Here is a 13,283-nt window from a genome sequence, read left to right as displayed (position 1 = left end):
AGACCTCTACAAGGAAAACTACAAAACATTGCTGAAAAAAAATCATAGACAACACAAACAAATGGAAATATATCCCATGCTCATGGATAGGTAGAATCAATATTGTGAAAATGACCATACTGCCAAAAGCAGTTTACAAATTCAATGTAATTTCTATCAAAATATCACTATCATTCTTCACAGAACTAGAAAAAAACCCCCTAAAATTCATATGGAACCAGCCCACATAGCCAAAGCAAGACTAAGCAAAAAGAACAATTCTGGAGGCATCACATAACCTGACTTCAAATTATACTATAAGGCCATAGTCACTAAAATACCATGGTACTGGTATAAAAACAGGCACATAAACCAATGGAACAGAATAAAAAATGCGGAAATAAAGCCAAATGCTCACAACCAACTGATCTTTGACAAAGCAAACAAAAAGTAGGGAAAGGACACCCTACTCAACAAATGGTGCTGGGATAATTGGTAAGCCACATGCAGAAGAATGAAACTGGATCCTCATCTCCCACCTTATATAAAAATCTACTCAAGATAGATCAAAGGCTTTACTCTAAGACCTGACACCATAAACATTCTAGAATATAACATCAGAAAAACCCTTCCAGACATTGGCTTAGGCAAAGGCTTCATGACTAAGAACCCAAAAGCCAATGCAACAAAAACAAAGATAAATAGGTGGGACTTAAGTAAACTAAAAAGCTTCTGAAAAGCAAAATAAATAATCAGCAGAGTAAACAGACAACCCCACAGTGGGAGAAAATCTTCAAAATCTATACATCTGACCAAGGATAATATCCAGAATGTATAAGGAAATCAGTCAAATAAGCAAGAAAAAAATCAAACAATCCCATCAAAAAGTGGGCTAAGGACATGAATAGACACGTCTCAAAAGAAGATATACAAATGGTTAACAAACATACGAAAAATGCTCAGCATTACTAACGATCAGGGAAATGTGAATCAAAACCACAATGTGATACTATCTTACTCCTGCAAGAATGGCCATAATCAAAAAATCAAAAAATAATAGATGTCGGTGTGGATGTGGTGAAAAGGGAACAGTTTTACACTGTTGGTGGGAATGTAAACTAGTACCACCACTATGGCAAACAGTGTGGAGATTCCTTAAAGAACTAAAAATAGATCTACCATTTGATCCAGCAATCCCACTCCTGGGTATCTACCCAGAGGAAAAGAAGTCACTATATGAAAAACATACTTGCACATACATGTTTATAGCAACACAATTCACAATAGCAAAAATATGGAACCAACCCAAATGCCCATCAATCAATGAGTGGATACAGAAAATATAGTATATATCTACCTTGGGATACTACTCAGCCACAAAAAGGAATGAAATAATGGTGTTTGCAGCAACCTGGATGGAATTGGAGACTATTATTCTAAGTGAAATAACTCGGAGTGGAAAATCAAATATCGTATGTTCTGACTTATAAGTGGGAGCTAAGATATGAGGACAGAAAGGCTTAAGAATGATACGATGGACTCTGGGGACTTGGGGGAAAGGGTGGGACGGGGGTGAGGGATAAAGGACTACACATTGGGTACAGTGCACACTGCTGGGGTAATGGGTGCACCAAAATCTCAGAAATCACCTCTAAGGAACTTATCGTTGTAACCAAACACTACCCATTTCCCAAAAATCTATTGGAAAAAAAAAAAAAGTGAGTCAAATATTATAGAATAGGTAATTGAATAGTGTGTATTTTTTAAAATAACAATTTTTGGTGGTCTGAAAACATTGGCAAAGTAAAAACTACTCAAAATCATTTGTGTAAAATTAGTTTTCCTACAATATTTTCAAAATGTCCAAAAATGAGGGGCTGATAACAGGCAGTCACAAGCCAACATCCTTTCCCCTTGGGAGTTCATTCCCCTAGCTGGGAGAACCACATCCATTCCTTCACTCAGTGCTGCAAAGTACACAGTGTGTATCAAGTTCTACAAATAGAAAAAACAGATCTGTTGGAGACCACGGGCTTAGAAGGAGTTATAATCAGAGGGCAGATCCAGGTTTTATGGGCCTGAAGCTTATACAATTTTAGAGTCTTCTTTAAGAAAAGTATGAACAAGAAATTAGGCATGAAAGTGATTATACATTTAAATGAGGAAAACATCAAATTATGAATTGGAGTTTACAGATTCCATAAACATCTCCAAATCCAGAAAAGTAATATAGTGCTCTTATGAATTAACTGTCTGACATACTCTGTGATATTTTCTTGTAATTTATAGCTGATACTCATCGATCTCTTCATATGGCACCAACTTCGTAATATTTTCAGTAAAGAGAAAAGAACGTGGTTTAGTTTTTTTCTCTAGAAAAAATACTTACCTTTATATTGATAGGTTAAAGATTTATTTCAAATTCAAACCCAGTTTTGATAATGTCATGATAATCTACTATGTGACACAAACACAAATGCAGTGGGTGTTTTTAGTATTATTTTGGGTTTGTGCCTTATAAACACAAGAATTCTGATAAAGTCTATTATGCACAATTACCACCAAAAAAAGAAAGAAAAAGAATAAGGTTGGTATAATTATATCAGCTGCATTATAGACTATATAGTCCTAATAGGAGAGAACTGTGTTGATTAGGCAATAAAAAGAATAGAATCTACCACTTTATATATTTATATATCTGATGATTTATATATCTGCTGATTTATATATCTGATGATTTATATATCTGATGATTGGAAAAATTTGTCAGAAACTAGTTTCTGGTTCTGTACATTTCAAACTCATTTTCTTTTCCACTACCCACACACTTCTGATGCATGGCACCATGTTCATATCATGATCCCATCTTTGGCTCTGCACCATGCCCCAGAGCAGGGTATATTGGCTTAGAGGGTGGTAGGAGTATTCCTGGAAGCCATTCCAATACCATACAGCCAGTGATAACTTATGTGCACATAGAAATGAAGGCAAATCACATGAATAGATTCCACAAATACCAAACTAAATGTATCTCTGAACAACTTCCCCTTAGTTCAGAATGCCAAAAATGCCTTTGGCTACATATCTGACCGGAGGAAAAGTTTGAAAGAGGAAAAATAGGAGTGGAAAGAGACAGAAATTGTAATTGCAGTTGAAATACTATCTGCGAATTTTTCAAGAATGTAGGACTATCTGCGCACCTTACTAGTGGCCCTCCAAGTCCTTGGACAGTAGAAGCTGTCTTATAAGTGAGGGTAGAAGCTTAAGTTGCATTGGCTTTGTAATAAATACATCCTGACAGCAATACATTCTGATAAGTGGTTAATACAGGATATAGTGCCAACAATTAAGAAAAGGTTGCTAGTTCTGAGGGACGAGAGTGGGGGTGTGGGCAGCACAGGGAAGTTACCCGGAGCTTAAACTAGACCTTCCAGGATGTGCATCTTGAAAGGGCATAGGAATTTTTGAGGCCATCAAAGAGGACTTGCAGCATGTTCAATAGCCTCGCAACTAGATAGAACATGTGCATTGAGAAAATATTGAATGTGGGGAAGTATCTGGTGAAGTTTGGGAAAGAGACAAGAAGTTCTTTCGCTCCTTGCAGTGACAGTTGCTGGGGAATTTTATTCTTTCCTGCTGGGAAAATTCTAACTCTCCTAAGAAAGCCTAGTCGTCTGACTTAACCTCCTCATTTTTAACTTCCATAGCCATGTCTCACTACATCCTGGTGCAATTTATTCTTTCTCTGCCTCCTGTCTTAGCCTGCCCCTCACTCTCCTCTGTGAAGCTCTGCAGGGTTCACAGGTCCTGCTGCCCCGACCTCGCCCATTTGCTGAAATATCTGCTCCACACTCAGAAGACTAATGCCATTAAATATCCCCTTAAAACAGTGCTGCTTCCTGTGAATGCTTCTATCTCATCCTTGCTCTTGGAGAAGAAACTTCATTTCCCAGGATTTGGCCCCACTCCAGCCTCTACATACCACTCTTGTGAACAGGGGCTGAGCCTATGGGGTTGACTAGTGAAAATGGGTCATGGCACAGAGTCTGCTGTGTTCCTGTTCATCTGGTACCATAGAGTGCTCCTGTCCTTTTTGTAACAGCAGGAGAAGTGGGGTTGGCTAAGAAAAGACAAAGCTCTTGAGAGAGGAGGGCAGAAGGAAAGAAGGGCAGACATTTTCTCTCCTACCCACTGGTGGCAGCTAGAATAGAGAAGACACAGACGCATTGGAGCCACTAAGTGGAAGCATAATGAGTGTGACTGTGGGACTGCCTTGGACACCAAGGTTCTCGTTGACTGCAGCCTAGGGTGGTCCCCATCCCAGAACACAGAAGGACTTTGAGCACCCTCCTAACATTTCCGATTAGTTCTGCCTCATTTTTGTCCTCTTCAGTTCCCATCTTGGGCCTTGTTTGTACTCCCAAAGGCCACGGTGTCCTATTCTACACACTAACCACACTGGCAACTTTCACTTTTGCCTAATGGCTAATTTGCATAATAAATCTCCAAAAGCTTCTTGATCCAATAGAGGTTTTCGAGTTTTTAAATTTCCTGAGTGACTAATTTATGGAACTCTTAATTCCAAAGCCTTTCCCAGTCAACTACCTATAGAGGTTACAGCAATTCATATTTTTCCAAGTCAGCTTAATGTTCTGTATATTTTGAGAAATGATGATTTCTGCAAATTTTGAATTTTGAGGTACTGTGCACATTATGAATGTCAAAGATTTTCAAATGGGGATTAACTCAATGGAGGCTGGCAAAGCACTGAATAACTTTAATAACGTCTTGGAAAACTTTAACTAGAAGGAAACTTTTAATCTGAAAACAACTGATAAATCCTGAAATATTAAAAGCATTCCCTTTAAAATTAGGAATACAAGGATGTCTAGAATTATTGCATCTACTCAACATTATACTAGTGTCCTTGCTTGTGTAATAAAGCAAAAAAAATTTAAAGGAGGAAATTTTGGAAAGGTAAAAATAAAATTTTTATTATTTCAAATATTATTGTCTACAAAGAAAATCTCTTAGAGTCTACAGATTTATTATTAAAAGTTTAGCAAGGATGTTGAACATAAGATCAATTTAGAAATCTAATTATATTTCTGTACATTGACAAAAGAAAATACAATGTAAAATATATTTACAATAACAACAAAGGTATAAAATATCTAGGAATAAACGTAACATGATGTGTAAGATCTTTATGCAGAATATTCTAAAACTGTATTGAAGGACATTAAAGGAAACCTAAATAAATGGAAAGATATACCATGTTTATGAATTGGTAGATTTAACATTGTAAAGACGTTGAATTTTCTCAACAATGAACAATAGGCTCAATGTAATTTCATTAAAAACAGTTTTACTTGATAAGCTAATTCTAACATTTAACTGGAAGAACAAAGGGTCAATGTAACGAAACACTTCTGAACTGGGTGAGGAGTCTTGTCTTAGGTTTTTTTTTTTTTTTTATAAAGTGATAGTAATTAAGACAGTGATGTATGACAGAGCTGACACTACAGATTAGTGATGAAAGGACAGTCTATTCAATAAATAATATGGGACAATTTATTATCTCTGCAATAACTTAGAATGATGCCCTAATTCATACCAGAAAAGAAAATGCGTTCCAAACACAGTACGAACCCTAGATTGAAAGAAAAACATACTCCTAGCAGAAAATACATATGTTCTTATGACCTCAGGGTATGGAAGGATTTCTTAAGTCATAAACAATTCATAAAGAAAATAATTAATAAATTGACAAATTAAAATAACTCAGACATAATAGAGAGTGCAAACAGACAAGTCATATGTTGGAATAAAATACTTGCAACACATATATCAAAAGATCAGTGTCTGGAGTATTTTAAAAAACTATCTGAAAAGAAGAAAAAGATAGTGACCTCTTCCCCCCAAAAGGGATATCAATTCATAAGCAGGCATTTTAGAGAAGAGAAAACAAAAAAGACCACTAAACATGTTGAAAAGATGTCCCTCCTCTTAGTTTAACATATATTAAACCCACATTGAGTTACCATTTCACACCTTCCAGATTGAAAAAAGGAAAAAATCAGACAATTCCAATGTTGCTGAGGCAGCAGCATAACTGCTGATGGCAGCGTAAATGACACAGAACTTTGGAAAACAGAATGACATTAGCAAAGAAAGTTAATCATGTTCATAATCTATGATGAGCATTTCCTCTAGGTAGGTGCCTTAAAGACACCCTTCCACAGTGTACCAGGGGAAACGGGCAAGATGTAGCATTGCTTGAATGCTCAGACAACTGGAAATAACCCACAAGTGGGCCAGAGTGCTCTTTTAAAGTGAACGTCACATTATGACACTCTTCTAAACCCTCAGTGGCTTCCTGTCACAATTAGAATAGAACTCCAACCCCCCTCATCATCTGTTTATCTCTCTGATTTCATGGGTGTCACTCTCCGCGGGTTCCTCTAGACTTCTTCCCTATCTTCCCTACTGCAGGGCAATCACGCTCCTTCTCAGTCTTTTGATGACTGGTTCTAAGTCAGCCTGAATATCACTTCCTTGGAGAGTCCTTTAGTTACCACCCCATCTAAATTAGTTTTCTCTATCTTACTCTCTGCCTCAGCTTTGTTTCCTATAAAACATATTAATTTTTGAATTATGTATTTATGTATGCACATATGCATTCATTCATTTTTTGGCCTGTCTTAAACATTAAACTAATAATCTCCATGAGAGCAGGGACTAAGTCTATCTCACTTATGATTGTAACCTCTGTGCCTTCTACATAGCCTGGCATATAATAGTTACTCAATAAACGTTTATTGTATTGAGTGATTGAATAAAAACACTGTGTAAATTGTATCTGTGCCTATTTGAAGTGGCTTGTTGATCTGCAAATACATTTTATTAGCTCTAGTTCATTGAAAGGATAATGTGATACTAAAACAGTCACATAAATTCTCAATACTTATTTAGAAGGTAAAGGAAAGTGTTTACCTGGTCTTATTTTTTATCTCAAAGATTTAACCAATTTGTGCCTGAATGCTTCCATAAAGTATTTTCAATGATTTTCTACACAATACATTAAATAGATCTTTCAACTAGACTAAAAGTCCTTCAATGCCTATTTAGAGATATATTAAAATTTTTTAGGTTGATTCTAATACACATTTTAAAAATCCACTTATAGATGCTAACATAGAAATTTGATATTGAACACTCAAATATGCAGGTGACATAGGCTGGAGCTTTTTTTTACAAGAGGCTTGAATTTAGGTGGATGAAGGTTTTATTTTATTTTTATTCTATTTATCTATAATTATGAAAATCATATTTATTTTATTTCAATTATGCTTTATGTATTTTATATTTGTTTTAATATTTATTTGTTCGTTGATACATTTTGATTTGATTTGATTTGATTTAATTTCTCCTGGTTAGAGCTTGAGCTCCAAAGAAGAATTTGCATGACAGTCTACTTAAGAGATGGATTCCACAGACAAAGCAATTCCAGAGGCACTTGAAGCTCAGCGAAATATAGAAATAATGCATGAGTTTTACATTTTATTTTATTTTTATGTATTCCCTTTGTTCTTTGTTCGCCTAAGTTTTACATTTTAAATCACAGAATTATACCCTTGCTCAACTGCTAATGCAAGCAAGATAGATTCATTTTAATAATGGATAGAAAAATTAAGTAACTTGGAAATAGATATATTATGAAACAGTTTGCACACATTCACTTTTTTAGTCTCTAAAACTTCTTTTTAAAAGTATTTAATTTATTTTCATAACCTGGCATTCTGATATGTGAATGCAATTAAATACAATGGAATTTCTTTGTTTTCTATTAAATTTTTGAAAGCTATAATTTAAAGTACATTTTGTGTAAATGATTTAAAACAATTTTAAAAAGAAAACAAGGATCATACTTAACTCTTGAATTTCTGGATATGGTACTGTCAAAAAGTAAAGTTTGGGTGTGGGGGTTATTCTGAGAAGTTTACATGAATATTATGTTAAAGTTTACGTGGAAGTTGGATGAAAAAACTTTCTTTTGAATATGTGATTTTGACTTATACTTAGTTTATACATTCCATAAATTGCTAGATAATTATAATGAGATAAAATGAATAAAGCATTGAAAAATAAATTTTCATGAAAAATATGTAATTATTAGAGTGGTGTTGATGTGGATATTAATGTGTTGATTTGGATATTGAGGTTTATAGCTAAAATGAATATGTTCTGAAATTGGCCAAAACTGCTGTAAATCACTATTCAGTAAATACTTGAACTAGAGCACAGTTGGTACTATTTTAAATTTAAATTGGAAAGGCAAAAAGAAGGCAATTATCTTAATATTTTAATAATTATTATTTTAATAATAGTTCAGGTAATTTTGATACCAAAGTCAATTTGGGGTTAAACGATTTGTTTTCACTTCCTATGAACCTGAAAGTAAGCTAAGAATTGAGGAATTGCATAGTGGCCAGTTATCCAGTACTAAGAAAGTACTACAGAAGGCACTAAAAATTATTTTTCCTTAATAGTAGTAATAGTTCTATTTGCTCAGAAGAGCACATCCCTTATTATATACCCCCTTCGAATCCACTGGTCAGGATGCCTAGGCTGTACCTTCTCTTCCCATGGCTGATCGCTACCTCCGGGAATGAAAAGGGAGCTCTCCAAGGGTCACCAGTTGGGTAGCTGAGGCCACCAGGTGGACAGATGTGGATGGCCGGGCCCAGGCTGTACCCACCTGAGGAACACCGAGCTGGGGCTGTCTGTGGAGCTGCGTGGGGCCTCCACGTTGGCCTTCCTTGGGCTGCCCGGAGTCTCAAACTGGAACATCGTGTCACTAGAAGGCTGCCTTTTCTTCACCATTGTGCGCTTATTGATCCCCAAGTCAAGGAACAACCTTAAAAGCTCATTTCTGAGTCTCCCAAATAGTATGAAAATCTCTGTGTTTCCGCTTTGCACAGTCCTTGCATTGCAGGAAGCTCTTTCTTCATGTGACTCTTAATGTAGCTGAGGCTATTTTTTTTACAGTCAGTTAATGAGTAACATTTCAGTGTGACATAGGGCGGTTTTCATCCTACCTATATTTGCTCTAAAGAAATAAATGTGTTTGGGAAATTCAACTTTTAGTTCACTAAGATGAACACCACTAAATCTGAATTTAGTCAGAAAAGCATGGAAAAGCAAACACCTAAACAAAACAATGAGGTGCAGAGACTGGCAGCATCTAAACATGAAAAGCAGGATGCTTTTTCTAACCACCTGAGCCTGACCGACAGGGTGAGCAATGTGGATGTGCTTTATGCCTGTACTCACACAGGAAATAACCAGCACACTGTGTATTGCAGCCAGTGTTTGGCAGATGCACAGCAGTGTCAAGGCTGCATTCCTTGGTCCTTGGGACTCGAAGAGTTCTGGAGTTCTTATGGAAGTGATATACACAAAGTCAAGGGAGTCTCAACATTCAGGTTACATATTTTGCTGGGTTACAGGAGGCTGTGACTTGTACTCAAACAACAACAACAAATACAAACTAACAGTAGGAGGCGAGAGTTCAAATTTGTCTCTGTTCCTTGCTGGCTGGGCAACCACAGGTGATCCCAACTCTGCTCTGTTTGATATCTGTTATGCTGATTTCACACGATTAGAATGAAATACATAGGAGAGTATGCAATAGAGATTTGCAATTATGTGTCATTATTGTTACCTAGATATGCATTTTGCTAACAAATAAGTTCAGAAAATGACTTTCTTCATGCGACAAATGTTCATGCACGAGGAAAACATCAGTGTCCCTCCACCTTCGTTACTAGCACCAGGGAAGGATTTGTTCCACAGTAGCTATGTTCTCTCTCCTTGTTCCACTTGTGATTAGTCAGTGACATTGCAGAATGGCTGGCTTAAGAGAAGTACATAGTTTCTGATTGTGGAAGAGAGCAAAGTTTCCTGGGAAATCAAAGCAAACCTTTAGCCTTGGCCTCATTAGCATTTTGCTCTAACCAACTGCTAACCTGGCAGGGACAGGTCTGTGCTGCTCTACGTGCTGTACTGACCCTAGGAACAGTTTTGAAGTGAGTCTTTCAGTGATATTACATTGTTTTGGACAATATTTTCCTGCTGGGTTTTCTTGGTTTTAGCCCTGAATGCCCTAAATTCCAGGAACTCTTTAGTGCTGGGCAAACTGGGGCCGGTGGTCACCCTAGTACTGCTGAGTGCCCTCGTGCTACAGTTCTGATGATGCACCACCCCCAGCTTTCCTCCCTGTCCTTCCTCGACAGAGCATGGTCTATATTTCTCTTTCCTCTCTTATCTCTGTGCTGAAATTGTGTGTTGAAATCATATTGGAGACATTAAATAAGCTGTTATATTAAATTGCTGAATTAAACCAGTCACCATTCCTCATACAATAGCAACAACCTGCCTGAGAGTTTCTGCTCCTTGTAAACAAAAAACAACTCTTGCTGGCACAGATGTTAATAGTCAATGAAATATAGTCTGTTATTCTCTGTCTCATGCAGGTTTGGATGACACAGGGGTAATTCTTAGCTTAGAACAAAATGTCTCTAAAGGAGGAAATTCCAGTGTCAGTGAACAGTCTTTGAACTTATTTTTCAATAGGTAAGCTTTCCTCATACTCATTCAATACTCAATCAACGAATACATATTTATTAGTAAAGCTCTTTGCTAGCTGCAGTGAGTGATATAAAAAGTTTTAAGAAAATGGGTTCTTGCTTCAACAATGGAGCTAGGATAAAACAATCCACATAACTGAAAAGTTAACTAAAAATAAAAGCGATAGAAAGGCAGTGAATTAGGCTAATATTTATTGAGTGTGTACTAGCTAATATCTTTTGAGTAAATATAACATCTCTACTAGATAATTTCATATGTAACATCTCATTTAATCGCTGCCCAAATTACATTTTTATAGATTAAAAAAACGGTATCTTTAAAAGGTTAAGCCACTTGGCCATAATTAAATAGTAAGCATGTGGTCATGCTGGAATTCATTCGTTCGTTCATTCATTCATTCATTCAACAAGTATTTATTGAGCATTTACAGTTAAAAGGAGGCAAATCAATTGAGACTGGCATGACTTAAAAAAGTCTAATGGAAAATGTGGGGTTTGAGTTTCAATGTGGTGACATGGGAAAGGCAGAAAGGGAAAGAAGTAGTGCTCGTGAACAAATAAATGGGTATGGACCAGGTATGTGTGTGAGAGTGGAGAGTGTGTTAGTGAAATAGAGGAATAGTGAACATTTATCTGGAGGCTGAATTATGAAGGATACTGAATGCTAGTGTGGTTAGTTCAAACCTTATCCTGTAAGTAATGGAAATAAAATGATGAAAGGTGAGCTCGATGGCCATGTGCACGATGCTTTGGAAGCAGAATGAGATGAGCTGGTCCCTTTATTGCAGTCTGCCGGGTGATACGGTTATTTCAGTTAGGGAACAATTTACTAGCCTATGGGAAGCATACTGAAGTAGCTAAAACAATATTGGCTGAACTCTTATGTAAGATGTTGAGTTAATCCTTATTTTAAGAAATGGTGTCAAAGGTGAGATTTTCTGAAAGTCTAGAGCAGGGGTCACAAACTCAAGGGCCTTTAGGAACCAGAAAGGTAAGTTTCTGGGGGTAGGGACAGAACCCAGCAGAGAGTGGTAAACACAGGAATGCTTATGCCTCCCTCAGGGCATTCAAGTTTTAAACACAACAGGTTCTGGTGAGAGGAGGCATCCTAAACCTGTCTGAGGGCTGGAGTCAGCTGGGGCTTCCCCGGGTGAATTTCACTTCTTGATATGAGTTGCCTGTGATAAATCTGACAAAATGTGCAAGTAGTTATAGCTGGACTTTATTTTTAAATAGGAATAAGGTTTTGATAGTACATGATCATTGAAAGAAAATGTGAATTCTGACAGCTTTATTTTCAGGATTAATGGCAGTTGACTGCTGTGCAGCCATCCACAGCCACTGCCTGAGCCCTTTGACTGTTGAGACATGGGAACTGCCCAAGCACTCCTAGCCTGTGCCACAGCTTTCATTTGTGTGTGTGCAAATTAAAACAAAGACCAGGTGGTCAAAGATAAACAGGTGGAATAGGACGTTTATGTAAATATAACTACAAAAGGAACATGCACAGTGGCCAAAATGCATAATACATGATAATAAATAAAATACAACTGAAATAAAAATCACAGAGACTCTTTTATGTCCTTCCATGGGAATTGAGAAATAATGTTGAAAGTCTACTTGGCCGGGGCCGGGGGCTCATGCCTGTAATCCCAGCACTTTGGGAGGCCGACGCGGGCAGATCACAAGGTCAGGAGATTGACACCATCCTGGCTAACACGGTGAAACCCTGTCTCTACTAAAAATACAATTAGCCGGGCATGGTGGCGGGCGCCTGTAGTCCCAGCTACTAGAGAGGCTGAGGCAGGAGAATGGCGCGAACGCCGGAGGCGGAGCTCGCAGTGAGCTGAGATCGGGCCACTGCACTCCAGCCTGGGTGACAGAGCCAGACTCTGTCTCAAAAAAAAAAAAAAAAAAAAAAAGAAAGAAAGAAAGAAAAAGAAAGTCTTCTCAAGCTCTAGTTTTCTTTGCTTAAACCCTACAAATTAAAGTTTGGCCATAAGAATTTTTTCTTTCTTCAATGAAACAAGGTCCATAATTCAAAGAATATAGTCTTGTGCAATGATGATAATAATCTTTGGTTATTATATCCAAGGATTCTGGATTCCATAAACAAGAAACTAATATGCCTACTGATGCTAGGCTTGATGGATGGAAGGTGGGGAATTCATGCCTGTATATTCCCCTTTTCCTCCTCTCAATCCTTTTCCTCTACTTCCTCCTCCTCCTCCAGTTTTTACAGATGTAGGATTTGGATATTGAGACATAAGATCAAACCAAAACAACCAGCTAAACAGAGCTTCAAAATGGAGTTTTCCAGAGCCATGGAATATTCACTTACACTTAGAAATAAATGAGATTTTCTCTACAAATAAGCAAAGTTAGAAATAGTTGTGCCTTAAGATTTATTTGATAAATTATGCTGTGTTTAGGCCATTATTAATACAATTAGCTTGTATACTCTAAACACATAGTTCTGTGATTTGGATAAAAAAGCCTTGGTCTGGGCCAGGTGCTGTGGCTTATGCCTGTAATCCCAGCACTTTGCGAGGCCGAGGCAGGTGGATCATCTGAGGTCAGGAGTTCGAGACCAGCCTGGTCAACATGGTGAAACCCCATCTCTACTAAAAATACAAAAATTAGCCGGGCGTG

The 13,283-nt window shown here is 37.2% G+C and overlaps 1 protein-coding gene across 3 annotated transcripts in view; it reads right to left on the bottom strand.

The window, feature by feature from the left end:
* GRAMD2B (GRAM domain containing 2B) overlaps positions 1-9,016 on the bottom strand; it is a 117,437-nt gene extending 108,421 nt beyond the window's left edge. The window contains exon 1 of one of the 3 annotated variants that reach the window (XM_015140671.3): positions 8,741-9,016. In XM_015140671.3, the coding sequence (XP_014996157.1) occupies positions 8,741-8,865 (125 nt within the window). In that variant the 5' untranslated portion in view covers positions 8,866-9,016. The remainder of the gene's footprint in view (positions 1-8,740) is intronic. The other 2 variants (XM_028849172.2, XM_028849175.2) reach the window with 2 other exon arrangements.
* Positions 9,017-13,283: the final 4,267 nt, after the last annotated feature.

The sequence above is a fragment of the Macaca mulatta genome, chromosome 6, assembly GCF_049350105.2.
Source record: "Macaca mulatta isolate MMU2019108-1 chromosome 6, T2T-MMU8v2.0, whole genome shotgun sequence".
Lineage (NCBI taxonomy): Eukaryota > Metazoa > Chordata > Mammalia > Primates > Cercopithecidae > Macaca > Macaca mulatta.
This window is presented reverse-complemented; position numbering and strand designations above follow the sequence as displayed.